The 21,885-nt window shown below is 43.9% G+C and overlaps 1 protein-coding gene and 1 pseudogene across 1 annotated transcript in view; one reads left to right on the top strand and one right to left on the bottom strand.

Moving 5' to 3' along the window:
- Nucleotides 1-18,417, bottom strand: part of CPE (carboxypeptidase E) — a 91,486-nt gene extending 73,069 nt beyond the window's left edge. The window contains exon 1 of the mRNA XM_088450295.1: nt 17,881-18,417. Within this exon, the coding sequence (XP_088306421.1) occupies nt 17,881-18,166 (286 nt within the window). The 5' untranslated portion in view covers nt 18,167-18,417. The remainder of the gene's footprint in view (nt 1-17,880) is intronic.
- A 3,125-nt stretch (nt 18,418-21,542) lies between these two features.
- LOC148501578 (5S ribosomal RNA) lies at nt 21,543-21,661 on the top strand (annotated as a pseudogene).
- Nucleotides 21,662-21,885: the final 224 nt, after the last annotated feature.

The raw sequence follows: 21,885 nt of genomic DNA on the forward strand, positions 1-21,885 counted from the left end.
TTTGATTCCCTGGTCCCTGCTGTTCCCACGCTTTTTTAAGAATATCCAAAATTCCCCAGGGTTGTCTCCTAAATAGAAGTTCAAAGGGACTAAACCCTGCTGACGCCTGGGGCACCTCCCATACTGCAAACATGAGGTAAGACAACAGGGTATCTGAGTCTTTTTTCTCTTGAGCCATGGCTCGCCTAGTCATTTGCTTAAATGTCCTATTGAACCGCTCAACCAAGCCATAGGTCTGTAACCTCTAAACCCCTAGCAATTTACACAACTCCTTCATGAAGGGACGTGTACTTGTGGCTCCAAGAGCTGGTTAACTATTTTCTGCTGAACCACCACTACCCTGTATAGCGTGTCCCTTTCTACTATAAAATATGGTACTCCCTCGGCCTGCTTCTCAGCCTTTCACTCTCCATTCACTTTCACAGCATATCTGTAGGCATTCTCCAATGCACAATTATTTAATGTGTCTCGAGCAAAGTCTTGGGCTGATACAGTCCTGGACACAGGAGACCAATTTTCTCCACCAGCTGGCAAAGTTTCTGTCTCCTCCCTTCCTTCTCCGACTAGAACGTCTACTTCATGTCTTCTGGAACACAACACTGGTCTAGTAGCAGCCTAGTACCCAGGCTCCAAATATTGCTGCCTCTTGATTTTTCCCTTTAGTTCCGAAGTATAAGTAACTGGATCATGTAAGGTAGGTCGCCATGCCAGTAATTCAATTGCCAGCATGCCCAGACCAATCTAGTCGAGCATAATTTCCTGGAATAGGGAAAAGTCTCGCCCCAGAATAAGGGGATATGGTGCTGCACAAAATTCACAAACAGTTGCTTTTGCTTGCAATAACTCAATAACACTGTGTAAATACAAGGACACAGCATGGACTATACACATTTGCACTTTGCATAACTTTTCCACATGTGCAAATAAACCAATTTTTACAGGCTGGTTAACCTCACTCACCAACCCAGCAAGACAGCACCTGATCTCTGCCATGCAGAACGCGCCTGGCAGAAGGATCCCACAAATGACGCCACTTTGTAAGAACCTGCTTACAAAGGAATGACTCATCACACCAGTTGGCTTAGTCAGATAGATTTTTACTCATCACAAATGTTATAACAGCACATTTGTATAAATGAGATGGCTTCCTGACACTAGCTATCTGGCTGCTAGGCAACAGCGGAAGTCCCGACCACCAGATCCCACAATCCTTTTATCCTTCACAGACTCCAGAGCAATCACACCCATGTACTGCAGCTGTGTGTATAAAACCTTTCTAGTAGGAGACGGCAGGATCCTTAAACCTTTCTGCCCCTTGTCGTAGGGAGTGAGTACTGTTCTATACATCAGAACGTGGCAAAGTACCCTCTTTAGAGAAAGAAATAAGTTGTGCTGCTGCTACTGTGTGGTAAGGTGTGCTTGATTGATCAAAATAATTAGCCTCTCTGAATCATAAACTACTAGTTCCAGCTAGACGCCGACATACCTCAATATATTTACAGGATACCCCCAGTATTCAATGTGGTAACAAGCGGTGAGCATTAGGACTTTATTTTTCTTATAAATTGACTCAAGCCAACATTTTTATGGGAACTGGATCTGTTAACATATAGATACATTTTATCTGTTACAAGAGTTGTTGCAACAACTGTATCATTGTTTTGATATTATTCTCATTTAAGTTACATCATATGATGTTATTTTATTGTCATTGTATGTTTAATAAATGTTGTTAGTTATGATTCAGAGAGGCTAATTATTTGGATCAATCAGGCATACCTTACTACACAGTAGCAGAAGCTCAACGTATTTCTTTCTCTTGTGGTCTATGGTTGTGCATGTCAGGTTGGCAACTGACATTAAGTTTTACAGCGCTGCAAACTGTGTAAAGATCTAAATTATACATCAATAATTTTTGTATGTATTTATATATGTTCACATGTGCATTCCATTTTTAATTATCCCAATTCAATTGTCTCAATTGTGGTTAATGGAGCACCTGGCTTAAACTGAGGATTCGGTTTACTGACAAGCCTCAGTTTACACATAGTCTGTTAAAGTACCCTCTTTGCAACAATATATTTTTTTATATTTTGATTTTTTTCCCCTAATTATTTAAAAAAAATATAAAACTATGATAGCCTTTCATCTGTAATAAATATGGAGATGCTATATCTAGAATAGAAAACAACATTCTTAATCGTCTTCATGTAAGGGGATCGAAAACAGTAATGCTATTTTTAAAGGTCAATCAATCTGTTTCACAATGGAATGAAAAATTAGAATGTATGAGCAGGTTTGTCTATTGCTGCTTATGACGTCCTTGAGAACAAGCAGTAGCCTAGGAAATTGTAATTTGCATATCCTTATGTGCATAAAATATTTATAATTATGGAAGCTGACAGAAGCAAAACAATAGCTGAATCGTTTTGAATGCATTACAATTCAGAAAAAAAATAATTCAATTTTGTTTTAAAGTATCTACATTGTGTCAATAAAGAGGTTTATTTTAATTGTCCACAAGTTGTAAAATTACAGCAGTAAATCCAAAGTGAAAAATGTTTTCTCTGACATTCAATAGTTTTAAAACAATATAAAGTACGTTAATATACAATATACATCATTTATTATGTATATAGGTTAGGAGCATATGCAAAAACATTCTGTGTGTTTGTAAACATGCATTCATAACAAAGCAGAAATTATTTCTATTTTGTTCAAAACAAAGTGAATGAATCCTAACTATATTATAGTGCTTACAATTTGCTCCCAGTGTGGTGAAGGCAAATTTTTATCACTTTAATTTTTTTTTTTTTAATCTAAGTCTTATTAACAGTGGGGGTTCTTAGCAGTGGCACACCAACAATATGTTTACTCAAGTGAAGGAGAGTTCTAGCACTCATAAATATATAGCAGGAGAAATCCTCTTTTAATGTATACACTTTACATCATGTGACTGATCATACTGTACATCCTAATCTGCTTGATAAAAGAACTAAACAAGCTACAAATCATGTTGAGATACTATGAACTGAATGGAATTGCTAGGTACACAGTGGAGCAATGTCGGGATGGTATGCCATTTTGTATCCAGATATCACCTACATCTCTACGCATGATAGCACGCTCCCGTGGTTGCTAGCTACGGTTGCCAGGTTTGATGTGCTTCACATCAAACCTAGCGATATCGCTAGCAGCAAGTGCATTGTTAATGAATGACGGAACAGTGATCGTTCCGTCGTTCATTAAAGTCATCCAGTGTGAACATACAATCACTTTTCACTGCCATTCATTCTGATGTCAGAATGAATGCCCATCACTCCAGTGTGTACCCAGCTTAAGTTTGTAAAGGAGAATACTAGAGAAAATATTGTACACAACTGTTTGGTAGTCAACAGTAATAGGTGTAGGACATGCACCATTATGTGTAGACTATTACTCAACGGTGCCTTTAGGTGAAACTACAAAGTACACAGAGCTTTCTTTGGGGCCCAGCCACAGCAGATTATGATGGGGCCAGATGGTGAGAGCTCCTGGCACCCAAGGAACTTCAGGGGAATTTGCTGCAACGGATTATAAGGGGGTGGATGGGACAGACAGAGGGTTGTGTACCCCTGATGTGCCTGTAAATGACAGACAAATAGCATCGGTTGTGCAGTACATGCTGCGGGGACCTGGCAGTGAGTGACAGCTCAATAGGGCGGGCAAATTTAAATGTTTTATTATTGTTACTATATGTAGCACTGTATTAGCTTTTTTTATTGATTGATTTTTTAATGCATCAGATTGATACATTATAAATAAAACCTTTACTATCTGAAACAGAGTCCACACACATACTTTTCAGATTGTGCCAGATAGCTATTTATTACAGTACAAATTTAAATGCCCGCCCAGTTGTTACATCAGGCCCGACACATTGGACGGACTATTAGTAAGTGTATATGCACTTATCAATTGTCAGATAGGTCAGCAGGTCGACCTAGTGAGTTCCCACCATTATTCACAGTAAATTTCAATAATATGTTATACATATAGATACATTTACATGTTTCTAAGGCCCCTATTTACTACAATCTGCAATTTAAAATGTGGTTGTAGTGTGATATTTTCAACTAAATTCGAATTTAGGAAATATCACTTTGATGTCCTAACATCCGCACGCAAGGACAGAATTTGCGATAAAGCTCTGTCCCTGCGAATCCTCTTCCGCACACTTCTCATGGTATTTTTCGCAAAATATACAGCGAGAAGGCATTTGTGTATACGCCGCCGTGGCTACTACTACCCCCATCTCCAATCCACCCCCTTGATAGACCCTTCCCCCACCCCCACGGCCTCCCCACACCCCGGCTGTCACTTACTTAGGTGATCGGTTAGCTCTCTCTTCCAGTCAGCTGGTCTCCGGGTTCCTGGTCTGTGACCCTGGTCAGCGGTGCTGTAAACTGGCGCCCAGCTGACCGAAGGAGAGAGCTCACTGATCAGCGGACCATGCTGCAGGTAGGTGTTTGAGGTATTTTTTTTACAATAATCAGCTTGTGGTCTATTTAGACCACAAAGATGCTCACAGGGGGCCAACTACCAGCTCTGCTCTGCCTGTCAGATCAGAGCAAGAGTCGGGGAACCGGAAGGAATTCTGCTTAACGCCATCTCCACATATTGTTGTTATAGCAGGGCTCCCACCCGGTATTTTTTCACATTTTCCCCTTAGTACATTTCAAGCAGATCACATTTCTCATACTTGCTAAAGAAAATGCAAATTAAAGGGTTAGGGTTAGGTTTTTACAAAAAACTGCTCTAAAAACATTTTAGTACATTACAGTGAAAAATGTTGTGAAAACACCCATTTTCACAACATTTTTTTTAAAAAGTTTGATAAATAGATCCTAAGTGTATGAGAGCATGGCATCCAGTTTTGTGCTTGAAACTGAGTGGCCATAAATCTTGTAGCCAGAGTGGGAGAAGATTGGATACATAAAATGTGTACATGTATAAACGTGAGCACACAAGAGGATATGTGTACAATGAACTACTGTATATAGGTCAATTTGTGCCTGCCGTAAACTTTGCACGAGAGAGGGGGAGAGAGAGAGAGAGAGGTGGAGAGGGAGAGAGAGAGACAGAGACAGAGAGAGAGCGCATGTCTGGGCAGAAAATACTTGCATCTGCATCCTTGCACATCTTGAGTAAGAGGGTACTATTTACATGTATGCTCTGTGCCAGGGCCGCAACTAGGGGGGGGGCTGGAGGTGATCGTGCACCGGGTGCACCGCTGCACCCGGCGTCAGTGACTTCCAGCCCGGCGCCGCAGGGAGACTCTAAGGCGGGCGCCCGCTGAGATGTTATTACCAGCGGGCGCCCAGCTCTTCTCTGCAGCTCCGCGCTAGCCGGAGGCTGGAGTTCTCTCCTGAACTCCAGCCTCCGGCTCTCCCCACAGGCACTATGGGATAGACATAATGACGTCTCTCCCATAGTTCAGAGGAGCAGCCGGGCAGACCCAACGGCGGCGGATGCAGGAGCGGGGTTTAAGGTATTTCTTTTTTTGTGTGTGTGTGTGTGTGTGTAAGCGGCACTACCAGGGGGCTCTACAGGGCATTACCAGGGGGCACTACAGGGGAATTACCACATTACCAAGGGGCTCTACAGAGGCATTAGCAGGGGGCTCTACATGGGCACTACTAAATGGGCATAACTAGGGGTATTACTACATGGGCACTACAGGTGCATTACCAGGAGGCTCTACAGGGGCATTACTATGGGGCACTACAGGGGCATTACTAGGTGTAATACTACATGGGCACTACAGGGGCATTACTAGAGGGCATTACTATATGGGGACTACAGGGGCATTACTATTTGGGCACTACAGGGGCATTACTATGGGGCATTACCATATGATCACTACTGGGGCATTACTATAGGAACATTACCATATGGCCACTAGTACAGGGGCATTACCTCAGCGGGCATTACTATAGGTGCACTACTGAAGGGGCATTACTATGGGGGCACTGCTGCGGGGGAATTACCAGGGGGAGGGGGCGCCAAATTACTGTCTTGCCCCGAGTGACAAAAACACTAGTTTCGGCCCTGTCTGTGCAAATAAATATTTACAGTTATATGCTATAAATATATATATATATATATTACAGTATATATGATATTAAAATTATTTTTAAACATATGAAGTTATCCCTTTATCTGAGGTATCCTGAATGCCATAAGGTGTATAATTCCAAGTAAATTGCTAAGAAAACTTGAAGCTCGTCAGTAGTTCAGAATTATTTTAAATGTGTTTAGAAAGAGATATAATAAACAGATATTTCATAAGCCCACGAAGCCTGACTTACTAAAGTTATTGTGCCTTTTTCATTTGTAAAGTCATCTTCTATTTTGTGTGATGTAATTGTCTGAATTGTATTACAACAAATACTTCAGATTACATCTAGATTGTGCTTCTTGCTTTATCTTGCTAGGTTACTGCGCTGCCCTGGGGCAAATGTAAGCTATTGTAAGCACTTTACATTCTCAGGAGAACAGAACGGTTGACCAATAAACTACACTTTCTTTATTGCCCTGTCACTTTTGGTGCATCATTTGGTCTAATACAATCTACTCTTATTCTACAGTGTTTAGAATATTTTATACAGTTAACTAGAGCGCTAACTCATTGCCAAAACATTTGGACAAAATACAACATTTAATCAAAATCCTCCTTTGCAAAAAACAATCAGTGGTAAAGCAAAGATATTTGAAAGCATACCCTCATTTGTCTGGAGGTTACTATGAGGAAGTACTTTTTTACCTATATAGTAAAATTAAAGACTCCAAATAAACCAAATTTTAAATAAAAGATTTATGATAGCGGATCAGAACAATGAACTGAGTATTCATGGTTCAGGGCAACTCTCGGCAGCCTGAGGGAGCGTGTCCTGTGGGGGAGGATTTATGTTTAAGAACGTAGCTGTGGAAGTTGGTGAATTGCAAAGAAGATTCTACCTAAACACATTTCAAAAGCATTAAATTCCAGAAGAGAATAAAATCTTCTGACTATATAAATAAATGTCTGGATAATAATTAAAAAAATATGGTTAAATTGTTCTCACGGTGATAGATCAGGTATCAGCTACTTGAAAGAACACCAGTATATTTTTTTTATGATTGACCAGACACAGATGAATAGTTTCTGAATTATTTGCTTGATTCAGCAATTAGTCTCTTCTATTTCAATACAAATAGGAATGGTGAGGTTGAAAATATGTGGGGCGCCCATTGTTATTACACTGAGGTTACCCTACCGATCACTTTGTTTGGCTACCATCAACAACAATAGGTAGATATGGAAGAGGAAGGGGGGTTGGTGGGAACTTGTACAGAGTACCTGGGTTCAAACCTACCAAAGAGGTATGGCCATGTCCCCCAGATTGTGTGGCTACACCCCCCAGTAGCAGATTGCCGAGAAGCATAAAATTTTCAAGGGGCCCAATATAAACAACAGAGTATGGCATAGGCAAACGCAGGGGGGTTTCCGTCTTCCTGGAAACCCCCCTCCCCAGCCAACACCATTACCACAATAGAAATAGTAATATAATATAATTTTAATAGAGCTGTATGTTCTTCTCAGTATCACAAATGAAATAATTAGCACCACCTGTGGATCTTTTAACATGTATCAGTCAGTAATAAATAACCTGTGCACTAACTAGAAGATCTGGAAACATTCATTGTTAAGGATGTGCTGCTATAGAGCCCAATATGTAAATATATGTCCAGGGCAGTGCTGGGTTATTCTGCTGCTCCTCCAGACTCCCGGACTTGCTCTAATGCTCTGGAATGGTGCTCACATCTAAAATAAAACATTCAGCTCAGACAGGATGGCCTTACTGCCGCATATAATGGCTTACTGTGATCGCTGGTCCTGTATATGATCGAATTATGACACACAATATTCTTTGTATGACGCATATTTAAGCTGGTTAAGTGCTCTACCCTCTTCATGGACTGGCCACACTCACTCTAAAATCAGACATTTGGAAACCCCCCTCTAGAAATCCTGCGTTTGCCACCGTATGGCCACACACCCACAAATTATTCATGGCGGCTTGGGGAAGAGAACAACGATGACACAGTAACTGTCCAATCCTGCAGATGTATTGCCAGCATTGGTTACTTTGCATTGTGCTTGATTAATTTGGCAACTCTGGTTTCTGGTTATTTACTATGCTCTCACTTCCTAAATTCATCTTGCTATGCTGCTACTGCCACCCACCCATGTATGTAAGGTTGCAAAGTGCAGTTACAATGTGTGCAGACCATTCCACAGAGCATAATATAAAAGCTTAATACATAAAGGCTGGCCAATGACAAGGGTTCAACTACAAATGAGCATAGAGATGAATTTTCCCTGCAGCCGAAAGAGTGACAGGTGTCCTTAAATTTATTTTTTTCATTGAATTTATTTTTATTATCTTAATGTGCTAAATTGTAATAAGGTGCTGTGACTGTTCCTGTCCTCACCCTTGATAGATGAAGTGCTGGCTATAAGAGGATGTGAACTGGACTTGGATTGAATTAACTAAACATGGGACTGTATAAACAGTAATAGGATTTTATTAATATGCTCATCATTGGGCTAGTAATATAGGTATCATTGGGAATTATTAATAGAGTAATAGAGCATCTATAGTTGCTATTGGGCTTTATTAATATACTTGTCAACGGACTGTATCAATGTAATTATCATGGGACTGTGCAGATACACTGAAGCCTATGAGGTACCCATCATGTCATATATGTGTTTATTTTTGCTGCTTCTCCTTTGTGATGGGTCACACGTACCAATTACAAACCAAGGGCAATTATTATTACTGAAACCTTGTTTTGTTTTTAGGTCTTCATTTGGTCTTTGGTAACAACATTCAGTATAATTTTAAAAAATGTGAAAGAGACTTACCCCTCCATTCATGCAACCCATGGTAGCTACAAAATGGTATATCACTAATTTCCACAGTAAAGAGCACATCTGGTAAGTGACCTAGGGGGGGAGATTTAATAAAGCTTGGAGAGCGATAAAATTGGAGATAAATAGCACCAACTAATCAGCTCCTAACTGTCATTTTTCAAACACAAGACTGTAAATTGACAGAAGCTGATTGGTTGGTGCAATTTATCTCCAATTTTATCTCTCTACAAGCTTTATTAAATCTCCCCCCCTAGTAACTTTATACAATACTATCACCTACAGATTACTTCAACTGTTGTAAATAGGCTGTGATTATTCATGGTAAAAATATAATCTGTTCATCCAGTCAGTGTGGACTGAAGCACACCTGGATTACTGAACCAAATGCTAGGGGATTACTCTCAATTACTGTTTCTTATATCTACATTGGTTGTTAGGGTCCATATGGATAGAAACATGGCAAAAGTTGCATCTCCATAACTGTGTCTATGGGATCTATTCATCAAGCCCTTCTGCTCCCATATGGACTGCAATAGTGCAATTTAACAAGCTCCAAATAAATTTGGCTTTAAAATTGGTGTTAACTCACTGAACTCTATGTAGCAGCCTGGCAGGAGAAGGATCATCCAAACCTTCTCTGGTGGGCTGGTGCCGATCACAGCAACTACTATGTACTGCACATGTGCAGCAAGATGGCCACCCATGTGCAATTGTGCAGCCAGGTCCGAAGGTGGAAGAAAACTCATAGGGGTATATTTACTAAAGTGCGGCTTTTTAGAAGTGGAGATGTTGCCCATAGCAGGGTGCTGTTCAAAGTTTGCCAAGAGATGTAGCAAAGATTGAGAAAAGCAGATCGTTTCCTCTCAAAGGCAGAGGCCAAAAAGGTAATTTTAAACAATATATTAAATGCATACGGTCACCGGTATATAACTTATGGCAACAAAAGAAACTTATGTGGCCAAATATTAATATGCCCTCCATGCCCAGAGTGAGAGGAGAAGGGATTTTCCTGATCAGTGAAGAGTTGGAAGAGAAGTGCTAGGATGGAGAAATGATTAGTGTTATAGCAGAGCATGCGTCAACCGTAAGATCATGACAGCTCAGAGTGCAACTAAACTGATCTTAGCAGAGTCAGAATCTGGAGTGTGGATGCATGCTGGAAGAAATAGTGATCTGGGAACTAGAAATACCTTTTCCATGATTACATATTAACAATATCTAAAAGAGAAGGAAGGAAATAAGAGCAAGATTGCACTACTACGCACCCTAATGTGAGATTGGATATAATTTACCATTAACAGGATCTCTTGATGTGCTAAGAGACAACAATGATAGAAGCACTGCAAATGCAATGGGGACCATCTGCTCTACAGCTAGCGAGTGTCAGCTATTCTATATCTTCTGATAAGTCTGATCTTGCACAAAAATACACAATAATTTATTCACAAATGAAAAAGTAAACTAAACTTAGTTGAAGTAAATATCCTGTTTTTACATTGAGTATTGTTGTATTTGTTCTTTTGGTAAACACTGTGGGCCTAAATCCAAGTTAAGAGTAAATACTAAAGGTAAATGATGCAATAATTGGGCAAAACTATGTTGCACTGCAGGGGGAGACAATTTCTGAAAGTGTACACATAAAGCTGTGCGGTATTTGTGTACTACAGCAGGTATCATTTCCCTACATGCAAAATAAGAAATGTATTTGCAGCCATTGCATTACAGCATGGTTTGTCCAAGTGGCTAATGTGTGCAAAATGTCCACCTGGAAAACCTATTTTGAGCTACGGAGGTGGGAGGTGGGGAGGAGGGATGTAAAATTCACTGCCAGAGTTGGAGTTCAGGGGGGAGGGGGGGCTTAGTTCCAATCTAAAATCCAGTGTAAAAATATAGAGCCTGCCAATGTGTGTGCAGCATGTAGAATGTACCCTGCATAGAAAAACAAAGTCTGCATTTCCACTCCTTGCAGTGCAACGGTACGTTCTTCAGCTGCTCATTTTATAGTTGGGCAAAATTTGCATCTAACTCTGAATTATATTTAACTACTTTTTGCTGCTCTTTTCTGGGAGATCTCTGAGGGTAAGGTACAGGGTGTCTGTGTGTACAGGGTGGTGATGTGATTTACATCATCTCGGCCCTAACCCTACTGCAAAATGCCGCAATTTCCAGCACATGCAGCAGGAGCAGGACTTAATGATGCAATTCACCAATAAGGAAGTGGATGGGATCCAGGATTGTGGATTACTCTCCTGAGAGTCCAGGACAACTCACCTAACGTTCCAAAACACTTTTGTCTGTAAAATTTGATTGGATGAGGCTTACAATTATCAAATGAATCCTTGCCCACTCTTGTGTATTGTACGGGTATATATACAGTATGGATATTGGGCCTGATTCAGACCCACTCGCGAGCGGCTGTCCGCTCGCAAGTGGGTCGATGTTCTGGACTGAGCATGCGCACGACGGAGAGAGCTCCGTCGTGCGCATGCGCCAGACGCAACGAGCGAAGGAAAGTCCTTCGCTCGTTGTGTCTGATCAAAGGGGGCGTGCTGTCGATGTTGATTGACAGCACGCCCCCTTTGGTAGGCGTGCCGGGGGCGTGCCACCCTGACGGGGGCGTTCCCACGGGAACGCCACCCGTCAGAAGCCGGCCCACTGACATCACTAGTGATGTCAGTGGGAGTGATTTTGGCTCTGATAGAGCCAAAATCACTCCGGAGCTTGCGGTTGAAAACCTCAACCGCAGGCTCCGGCTCGCAGTTTCGATGGTCGCGATGGTCACGACCATCGCGGCCATCAAAATGCACGCTCGTATAGGCTGTGGGTGGTGACCCACAGCTATACGAGCGTCCAGGAGGACGCTCCATTTTCATGGAGGCCGGCCCTCATTCAGAGCGTGCGCTCTGCTCAGAGCGTACGGCTCTGAATGAGGGCCATTGTCTCTTATAATAAATTGTGCACCACATTTATAGGATATTTGTCTGTACTGTATATTAGCTATGTATGTGTTAGACTGTTCTTCTGCTCCTCTGCACCTATTCCTAATATGTAATACAGGTTGAGTCTCCCATATCCAAATATTCCGAAATACGGAATATTCCGAAATACAGAATGTTTTTGGCGTGACTGAGATAATGAAACCTTTGATTTTAGATGGTACACAAACTTTGTTTGAGCCACAAAATTATTGAATATATTGTATAAAATTACCTGCAGGCTGTGGGCCTGATTCAGAGCCGAACGCTCTGACCAGAGCGCTCGCTCTGAATTAGGGCCCTCCTCCATGAAAATGGAGCGTCCTCCTGGACGCTCGCATAGCTGTGGGTGACCATCGGGGTTGCGACGGAGACCCTGCAGTAGGGTCTCGCTGCCGCAAGCCCTGGAGTGATTTTGGCTCTATCAGAGCCAAAATCACTCCGACTGACATCACTAGTGATGTCAGTGGGGCCGGCTTCAGACGGTAGGCGTTCCCATGGGAACGCCTCCATCTGGCAGCCACGCCCCCGGCACGCCCACCAAAGGGGGCATGCTGTCAATCAACATCGACAGCACACCCCCTTTGGTGCGAGACCCAGAGCGACGGAGAGCTCTCTCCATCGTGCGCATGCGCAGTGGGGCAACATCGACCCGCTCGCGAGCGGGTCTGAATGACCCCGTGTGTATAAGATGTATATAACACATAAATGCATTCTGTATGTATATTTGGGTCCTATTCCCAAGATATCTCATTATGGTATGCAAATATTCAAAAATACGGAATATTCCGTTATCAAAAATACCCCTGGTCCCAAGCATTTTGGATATGGGAGACTCAACCTGTAATTGTACATGAAGTTCTGTTTTGTGAATCAGTTAAATTTCTTATTGTGAACAGTAGTGTTCTTAATTTTACAAATTGTTCTCTTGTGTATTGTTTTTACTATGGGCATACAGTATCGGTCATCTTGTTTTCTTGTTACTCGGCTGCAGTTTCTGGCCTTGCTACAATCCTGCTTGGAATTAATGTGTTTGTCACCAGTGGTGACAGGGTAACTAGAGTGTTTGGCGCCCAGAGCGCGTGCGCGTGTCCAACAAAAGGACATGGTCACATGCAGCAATGGGCTTGGTCATTGAAAAATGGGGACGTGTCAACATGACACGCCACCGTTTCTCGTCACTCTGGGAACATTCGTTTCCATTCCATATGCACCTTAATGCCCCCAGTAGCAGTGTCTCTTATGCAATGCCCCTAGTAGTAGTGCCCACTGTAGTAGTGCCCCTTATGTAATGTCCCCAGCAGTAGTGCCCCTTATGCAATGCCCCAAGTAGTAGTGCCTCTTATGCAATGCCCCCTGTAGTAGTGCCCCTTATGTAATGTCCCCAGTAGTAGTGCCTCTTATGCAATGCCCCCTGTAGTAGTGCCCCTTATGCAATGCCCCCTGTAGTAGTGCCCCTTATGCAGAGTACCCTGTATGGGTGCCCATTATGCAGTGCCCCCAGTAGTGCCTCTTATGCAGTGCCCCCAGTAGTAGTGCCACTTACACATAAAATAAAACAGACACACATACACCACACTACACTTACCTGGATCCCCACTCCTGCACCCGCTGCCGTCCTACTGCTTCTCCCGCTCGGCACTATGGGAGAGACTTCATGATGTCTCTCTCTTCACCCAATATAGGAGCCGCTGCAGGGAAAGAGCTGCCGGGCACCCACTTGTAAAAAAAAAAAAACTTCAGCGGGCGCCCAGCAAATGGAGTAGGCAGCGGCGGCGCCTCTCCAGCCCGGTGCCAGCCCTGGGTGCAGCAGCCTATAAGAATCTGCCTTTCTCTTATTGGCTGCTCCCGGACATTCACAGCGATTGACAGTCGCGTGTTCGCAGTCGATTGCAATGGACGTTTTGTACACTACTCAGGGCCTGACCACACTGACATGGACGGCGGCCAGTGGCGACACATACACCCCCCCCCCCGCCAGTTCCAACACAATGCCCAGGGCACGTGCCCCCACAACCCCCCCTTGTTACACCACTGTTTGTCATGGTAGACAAAACATGCAATACTACAAATGCCACTATTTAAAATGTTGTTTCATGTCCTTCAATCCCTTTCAAAAGATAACCCCACTTCCACAAAATTATTATATCGCTCCATGACATAAATATACATACCCATTTTGCATAGTTACCACTACTCCCCTACCCACAAATTCTTGATTTATTGTTCACAAATACCTGGTGAATATCTGTGAATCCACCATCAGCCAATCAGAAGCAGGTATCTAGTGCTGACACTTTCACCATCATCAGTGTGTATCTGGACCTGCACTCAGGCACCAGCAAGCGAGAGGGCTGCACCATATGAGTCTATGTACTATGTATGGGTCTACATATGTTTGCAAATTACGCAAACACACTCTTACTGTATGCAGCTTATATTAGAGATTGTCACTTCACTCCCCGTTCATGCCTCTTAAGTTAAGTTGCAAGCAGGTATCAGATGTGAGCAAATCTGCATTTGGGTGTAGACTGTTTGTGGATAGGTGCAATACAAATTTGCAGACTAAGCTAAGCAAACTAGCATACGACCATCTCCGCACCAGCCTCTATGTTTGCACAGAAATAAGCTACTGTATATTATTAGTTCATAGAGCATAAGTGAGAACTAATTTGTGTGTGTGAGTAGGAGGATGGATGGATGTGATTTCACAAATCAAGCAGCAGTTTCTTTTGTTTTGTTCTCACTGGTTTAGATAATAAGCTATAGGAGCCTATTCAACATGTAAATTATTGGGGGTCGCTGTGAGTAGCAGTGGTGGATACACCATCACTGAACAACTTCAACATTGCTCTGATGTGATCCGAAGATCAGCTGTTCCAGCGATTCCTATCACTACGGTAAAACTCGGCAGTGCTAGTGCGCATGTGTGCACTGGGGTTCACACATGCTCACAGGATTCCTGTGTCAAGTGTAAAGAGCTGAACAGGGATGGAGGAATCCAATTGGGCCTTTCTTGTTAACCATGGGACTCCTTCCAAAGACGGCGAAGGTTCCCGCTGTCAAGCTCCGTAGTGTTTTCGGAGCTTGATGAATTTAGGTCCCATGGGGACAGCGGGCCAGATTGGGGCTGACAGGTAAGCAGGAGATATCCGTGATATCTCCTGTATTACCTTCAGAATGAATAGCCCAGATATTTAATTTCTACAAAAGTAGGTGAACATTTTAATTTCACCTACTTTTGTAGAAATTTAAGGATGATGAATAGACCCCCTTAGTGCAGAGGTTCCCAAATGCGGTCTTCAATGCTCCCCAACAGTTCAGGTTTTAGAAATATCCATGGTTGAGCACAGGTGGTTAAATCAAATTGACTGAGGTACTAATTAAGGGCCTGATTCAGAGCCGGTCGCTATTAGCGCTCGCTCGTTCAGAAAAAGGGGCTGGCTATTCAAATGAACCGTTCGCTCTTTGCGGTCTGTTGCCGCCTCTATGTCTGAACGAGCGAACAAAACATGCGGTCGTTTTTTTTATAAAAACGCCCCCTGGCCGCTCGCATCATACGTCATGTCCGCTATTTATTAGATTAATCGAGTACATCGACCAGCGTATGAACTGCTCGCTATTCTTGTGGTTGGTTTTTCCTACCGCAATCATGCGAGCAGTTCTGACTATAAAATAACCCAGTGACGTGGTCAGTGATGCTGCTGTATTAATTATGCACACCCATAAAACGCCCGTTTTGACCTTTAAGCACGCCTGCGTTCTGATCTCCACTCCCCGTTTTCAAGCACCTTCCCCTGTTACCACCCACATACGCCTCCTCCTGTCACTCATATTAGCAGGCACTCGCTATTTAGCGAACAAACGATATTTCGGCCGCACTGACTGGTTCGCGCATGCGTATTACGATCCGTACGCATGCGCAGTTGGACAAACATCGCTCGGAACGAACGAGCGGCCGCTTACAAGCGGCTCTGAATCAGGCCCTAAGTTACCTGTGCTCAGCTATGATTATCTCTAAAACCTGAACTGTTGGGGTGCAGACAGTACGCAGGCAGCTCTGAAATTGCAATTCTTGCAATAAAGCAAATGCAGCAGGAGGTGTACGACACCGCCTGCTGCATTTGCAATCCCAGCACTGCGACAGAGGTCGCAGTGCTGGGATCACCATTGCGACCATCAGTGGTCGATGGTTGCGATGGTGGACGGCTGGACGGCTTGCGAGCCCAGCAGAATTCCTACGTCCACGCAGTCCCTGGGCTGGACACTCCGGAAAAATAGGGTGGACACGCCCCATTTCAGGGAACGCCGGCTGACCCAGCCGCCACACCGCCCCTTAACTTCCCCTGCCTGTCAATCAGGCAGAGGCAATCAAGGGCTTGTGTGTGTCTTAGCAGGACCCATTCTGCACACTCACAGAATGGATCCTGTGTACGTACGCAGATTGCCGATAATCTGGAATCTGCGTTCAGCAGTGTACCCAAGAATCAGGCCCTTAGTGAGTAGTCTGCTCATCTACTTTAATGTACCTATATTACTATTTGGTAATGTACACTTTGTTTCCCTTATTGTACAGCATTGTAAAATATGTCTGTGTGAGTGTTACAGTGTATAAATAAGATAAAATGAGATGTGCTATGTTGCACAGTGACTACTGTTCTCCATGTTGTTGAATCACACTTGCAACATTTACATTTTTCTGAGGTCACTGGACATTTGTGATATTTAAGAATGTACTGTATGCAAGTGTACAATTATACCGGTCTCATCAGCCTTTACAGATATTAAAGAGAATAATGTAATGTACTAAGCAGTATAAATTAAGGCTGGATAATATTATTATTGTGTGGCACTCTTTTATGGGTCATTTCATTTTTATTTTTTTCTTGAGAGAACAATTAACCCCATGACTGACAATCTTATAGACATACAGAATAGAAAGAATACAATTATCAAAGCACAATAAAATTATTAACATGACAAAGTCTTCTATTATATGTTACCAGAGAATGGTTTCTGCAGAATTACCAGTACGCATATTACCTTCTGTTATGTGATGGTGTGCAGGCTAATGTGTGCCACTGAGAGTAAGGCAAGCTAAATAGGCACCAATGTGTATTATACCTCACTCTGCCAATATTACTTACTTAAAGTATATACAGTAGAGTTTAGCATTGCCATTGCTCTGTTTCTTTGTGCATGATGAGTCACATTATCCTGTGTCATAGTCTCAATTACTATATATCAGTGCACATTACTGTCCATGTCACCAAGCATCAAATACGTGGCACTACGCATGTTGTCCAAAGCAGTATATCATGGGTGCTGTCATTCTGTATCAATGGACAAGGACAGGCCTCCGCACCACCAATCCTACTCAATGTACATTATCTGATATTGTGTTCATATACGAGTAGCCTTAGATTGCCCACATCTTGTATCAATAATCAGTCCTGAATTTCATCATGTTGAAAATTGATAACATTAGTAATCATTTAATATATACCAGTTTAATTTGCTTTCATTACCTATTCATTGAACAACATTAACCATGTACTGCTTTGTATGTCTGCCTGCATCACTGTACTGTATTTTCCAGGATTGGGAGACTCTAGCCCAGTATTATGCATAATTTATGATTGAACTGTATGCTTCCAGTGTGTCCAACTATACACCCATTGTACCAATGTACAGTATGTCAGATGTTCTGCAGAGATTCCATGTTATAGCCCTTTAATGAGTTGTAGTACATTATTTTACATGGATTATTTCCCAGACCAGTGCAGCATGGAAGTGTGACATGTCTAATGTGCCAGTCTGCCCATCAGTCACTGTTATGTACTATGTAGATAGATAGATAGATAGATAGATAGATAGATAGATAGATAGATAGATAGATAGATAGATATAGATAGATAGATATGACTGTGAGTGGAGACTCACCAGGCTCATGCTCTCCGGGCTTGTCAGAGATCTCTATGACCAGCAGCTCCCGGCCCTCATAGCTCCGTCCCACCGTGTAGATCCTGCTGATGGATGGACACTGCAGCCAGACAGCCACCAGCGCCTCCCGCAGCTCCGGGTAACGGTGATACTCGAACGAGATGCCGCCCGGCTCCTGGCTCAACCTCCGACGCCTGCCCTGCGCCTCGGAGGGAGAGGAGATGGAGCAGCCCAGAAGGAGCAGCAGCAACCCGCAGGAAGCCAGCCAGGGGAGTCCCCGCACCATCCTCTCACCTATGGGGCTACCTGTCTGAGAGGTTGCAGCAGAGAGTGGGAGCCGGGATACAGCAGTCAGGGTGCACTATGACTATTACCTAGTGACAGTGCAGCAGTATAATCCCTGGCTACAGCATGGGGGATACTACTCTGACACCTCCTATTTATCTGCCCTCTGTCTCCCCCAGCCTCTTCCCTTTGTCTCCTTATCCCTGCTGCTGCTCTCTGTCACTGTAACTACTGCTGATCTGTGTGTTTCCAGCCCCCCTCTCTGACACAATCCTCCTCCTCCTCTCACCTTCCCGTCCTCAGTCAGCTGCTCCTGCCCCCTCCTCCCTCTCCCCTCCCTGAGCAGCTCCTCTGGACTCAAGCTGGGTAACCGTGTGTACCAAGTGCAAAGAGGTGCTGTGCGAAATTATGGAGTTATGCAGTTTACGATTCAGTATGCACATACAGATCTACTAGTAATGTTGTGTGATGTATTACATTCTAATGCAGGAGCCGAGGAAGTATAACAAATGCACAAATCCGATATGTATTAAAAAAGCCACCTTCAAGCTTTAAGTCACTCACAGAAGATTGCCAGTGGGTGTAAATAAATTTATATTAAATATATACGGGATGTAGTTATTAGACAAGAGTCACGTTATTATGACCACCAACTAATAGCCAAAGTAACCACCGTATGCAGCACGGACAGCAGCTGGACGGACTGGGAGTGACTCAATAAGGTTGGTGGTAGGTTGGTACAGGCATCTGGAGCCATCCTGACTGCAGTGCATCTCAGAGCTGCTGGAGGGTGCATGGTGGAGTATCCGTAGAGCGAACACAACGATCGAGGTGGTCCCACAGATGCTCAATTGGGTTCAAGTCAGGGGAATTAGGGGGCCAGGGAAGTACTTAGAAGTCTTAGTCGTGCTTGTCCAACCACTGTCGGACATTTCTAGCCATGTGACATGTCGCATTGTCTTGCTGGAAGATCCCATCCGCCTCAGGGAAGACAATCGGCATGTATGGGTGTACATGCTCTGCAAGGATGGATTCATAACCAAATCGGTTAAAGGTGCCTTCCACATGGATGAGTGGGCCCAGACAGGGGCGGATTGGGAATTTAAAGTGGGCCTGGAAAAAAACGTAGAAAGCGGCCCCATGTGCGTGTGCCTGAAAAGTGGGTGTGGCCTTGTGGCAGCGGTGGGGCCTACTGTGAAAAGTTATGACCGCAAGCCAGTCCCCCCATTTTCATCATGCTGGGGGCGTGCCCACCACTCCAAGAGCTGATAGCCATGCCCATAGTCTCTCTCTCTAGTGAATACGCACAGCAAACATGTGAATGAAAAGGAGTATATTCTTACCTACATGATTTCTCTGCAACGACGGAACCTCTGAAGAAATCGATCCTTTCTGGACAGGCAGTGTCTTCAGTACTATTCATGCAGGAGATCACATGGTCTGGAAGCCACCTGTTTATGTTGTAATAAAGCCAATGTCATTATCATTCAAGATAGATTCAACCAGATAGTAACAGATGTTTTGGGGCAGGACAAATGTGAGTTTCCCATATCAAGCAAGTTTATATGAATAAAATATATTTGCTCATTTGGTTCCATTTGTATCAGTAATATGGTTCCATTACAATTGTTGTCTTACTGAAGATTATTGTTCCCCAGTGTTTTCTTCTAATAGTACCAGTGATGCTACCGTCCTCTATGTGTGTCTCCAGCACCATCGCCTTGGGTGTCCCCAATGCCATCATCCTGCATCTCCTCAGTGCCATCATCCTGCATCTTCCTAGCGCCAGATCCTGCATCTCCCCAGCGCCATCCTCCTGCCCTAGCACATAATAGCTCACCTCCTCCACACACAGATCAACTTCCCTTAGCACAGAATAGCCCCCTCCCCACAGACATCTCCCCCTAGCACAGAATAGCCCCCCCCAGACAGATCATTTTCCATTAGCACCGAATTGCCCCTCCCCATAGACAGTTCATCACGTCTAATACAGCAGATCCACCTCCCCTTTGCAAAATATAGCTCTCTCCCCCAGACAGTTCATTTCCCCTTATTACAGAATAAACCCCCTCTCAGATTATCATTAAACACACACACACGCTCTCCTGAGACAAATCTCTTCATGATTCTATCTCCCTATTGTAAAAGAATACAACTTCACCTGCCTCCTGCATGCTGCAGGAGCCAATGGAAGTTTCCCAAGCAGCCTGCCAGCCAGCCCAGCCCCGTCTGTCTCCATTGCACTGCTGCTCCGCCGGGGCTCTCATGACTGTAAAGTAAACCCAGGTCTGCCCGATTCCCAGGCTGGAAAGTTAAGCCTTAACATCGCACTTCACAGCCTGGGGAGGGGACAGAGAGGGGAGGAGACAATCAGGCTGGCTGCTTGGGCAGCCCTGTAACTTACCCCACTTGCTGCTGTTGACCGTGAACCCGCGCGTATGAGCACTCTTCCTCCAAGGTGCTGGCTCGCGTGACGGTGCGGTGTCTGATGTAGTGTTCTCAGATAGCCTCTTCTCGTGATAGAGGTGGGCCGTAGCAGCTGACAGCTCAAGGTGTGACAGGCCGGGCTGCCTGTCATGCTAAATAAAATGCATGATAGCCGGGTGACAGGGGGCGGGGCCAAGGTTGAGAAGCGGCCCCACAGACCAATCGGCCCAACAAGATTTTCCCCTCTAAAGGTAATGGCCAATCCGCCCCTGGGCCCAGAGAATGCCATGAAAACATTCTCCATACCATAACGTTGCCACCACCAGCTTGTGTTCTTCCAGCAATGGTTGCAGGTTGTTTGTTCTCCAATGTTTCTTGTCTGACACGCCAACGTCCATCCGTTCTATAAAGCAGAAAACGTGACTCATCGGAAAAGGCAACCCTTCGCCAATCAGCAGAAATCCAATTCCAATACTGGTGTGAAGATTGAAGCCTTTTCCGCCGATGCATCTTCATTAGCATAGGTGCAGTGACCATCCGTTTGCTTCGGAGCCCCATACGCAGCAGGTTAATTTTGACAGTGAGCTGCTCCACTGTAGCGTGTCGCTCGGCTCTCACATCAATGGCACGTGGTGCTCCGCAGTTTCCACGTCGGTTATTTGCAATGGCGCCATTTGTCCAGTCACGATACACCTTCATCACAGCAGCACGCGAACAGTTCACAAACTGCGCTGTTTCAGAAATACTGCCACCCTTGGCCTGAAAGCTGATAATCATCACTTTTTGCAACTCGGATAAATCGCCCCTTTTACCCATGACAGCAACGAGTGATGTGTGTGCACACCTTATATACCCACCAAGCCAGCACACGGTACGTGACGTACTTCATGGGCTACGCGCTGCCGATGTCAAATGTAGAAGGTAGTCACAATAATGTGACTCGACTGTGTATATACATTCACACCATCCGTAGAACACCCAATCTCGTCTGATATTGGAAGTTAAGTTCGGATGGGCTTGGTCAGTACTTGGATGGGTGACCTCCTGGGAAGACCAGGTTCTGTAGATAAAGATAAGTTACACTGAACACAATCCTTATCTGGAATATTTATGAGAAGATGAATGACTTCCACCTATCAAAACAACAACCTACCTACCATTAGTGGACTTGGATACACATAACCTAGTGCCTATTTCTTGGCACAAGAAGCGAGAGACTGATATGTGATATACCACATTATTGTAGGCGCATCAACTTTAATATAAACAACATAAATAATATACATACTTTCT

Source organism: Taudactylus pleione, unplaced genomic scaffold, assembly GCF_031769625.1.
Source record: "Taudactylus pleione unplaced genomic scaffold, aTauple2 ptg000513l, whole genome shotgun sequence".
In the NCBI taxonomy this organism is placed as follows: domain Eukaryota; kingdom Metazoa; phylum Chordata; class Amphibia; order Anura; family Myobatrachidae; genus Taudactylus; species Taudactylus pleione.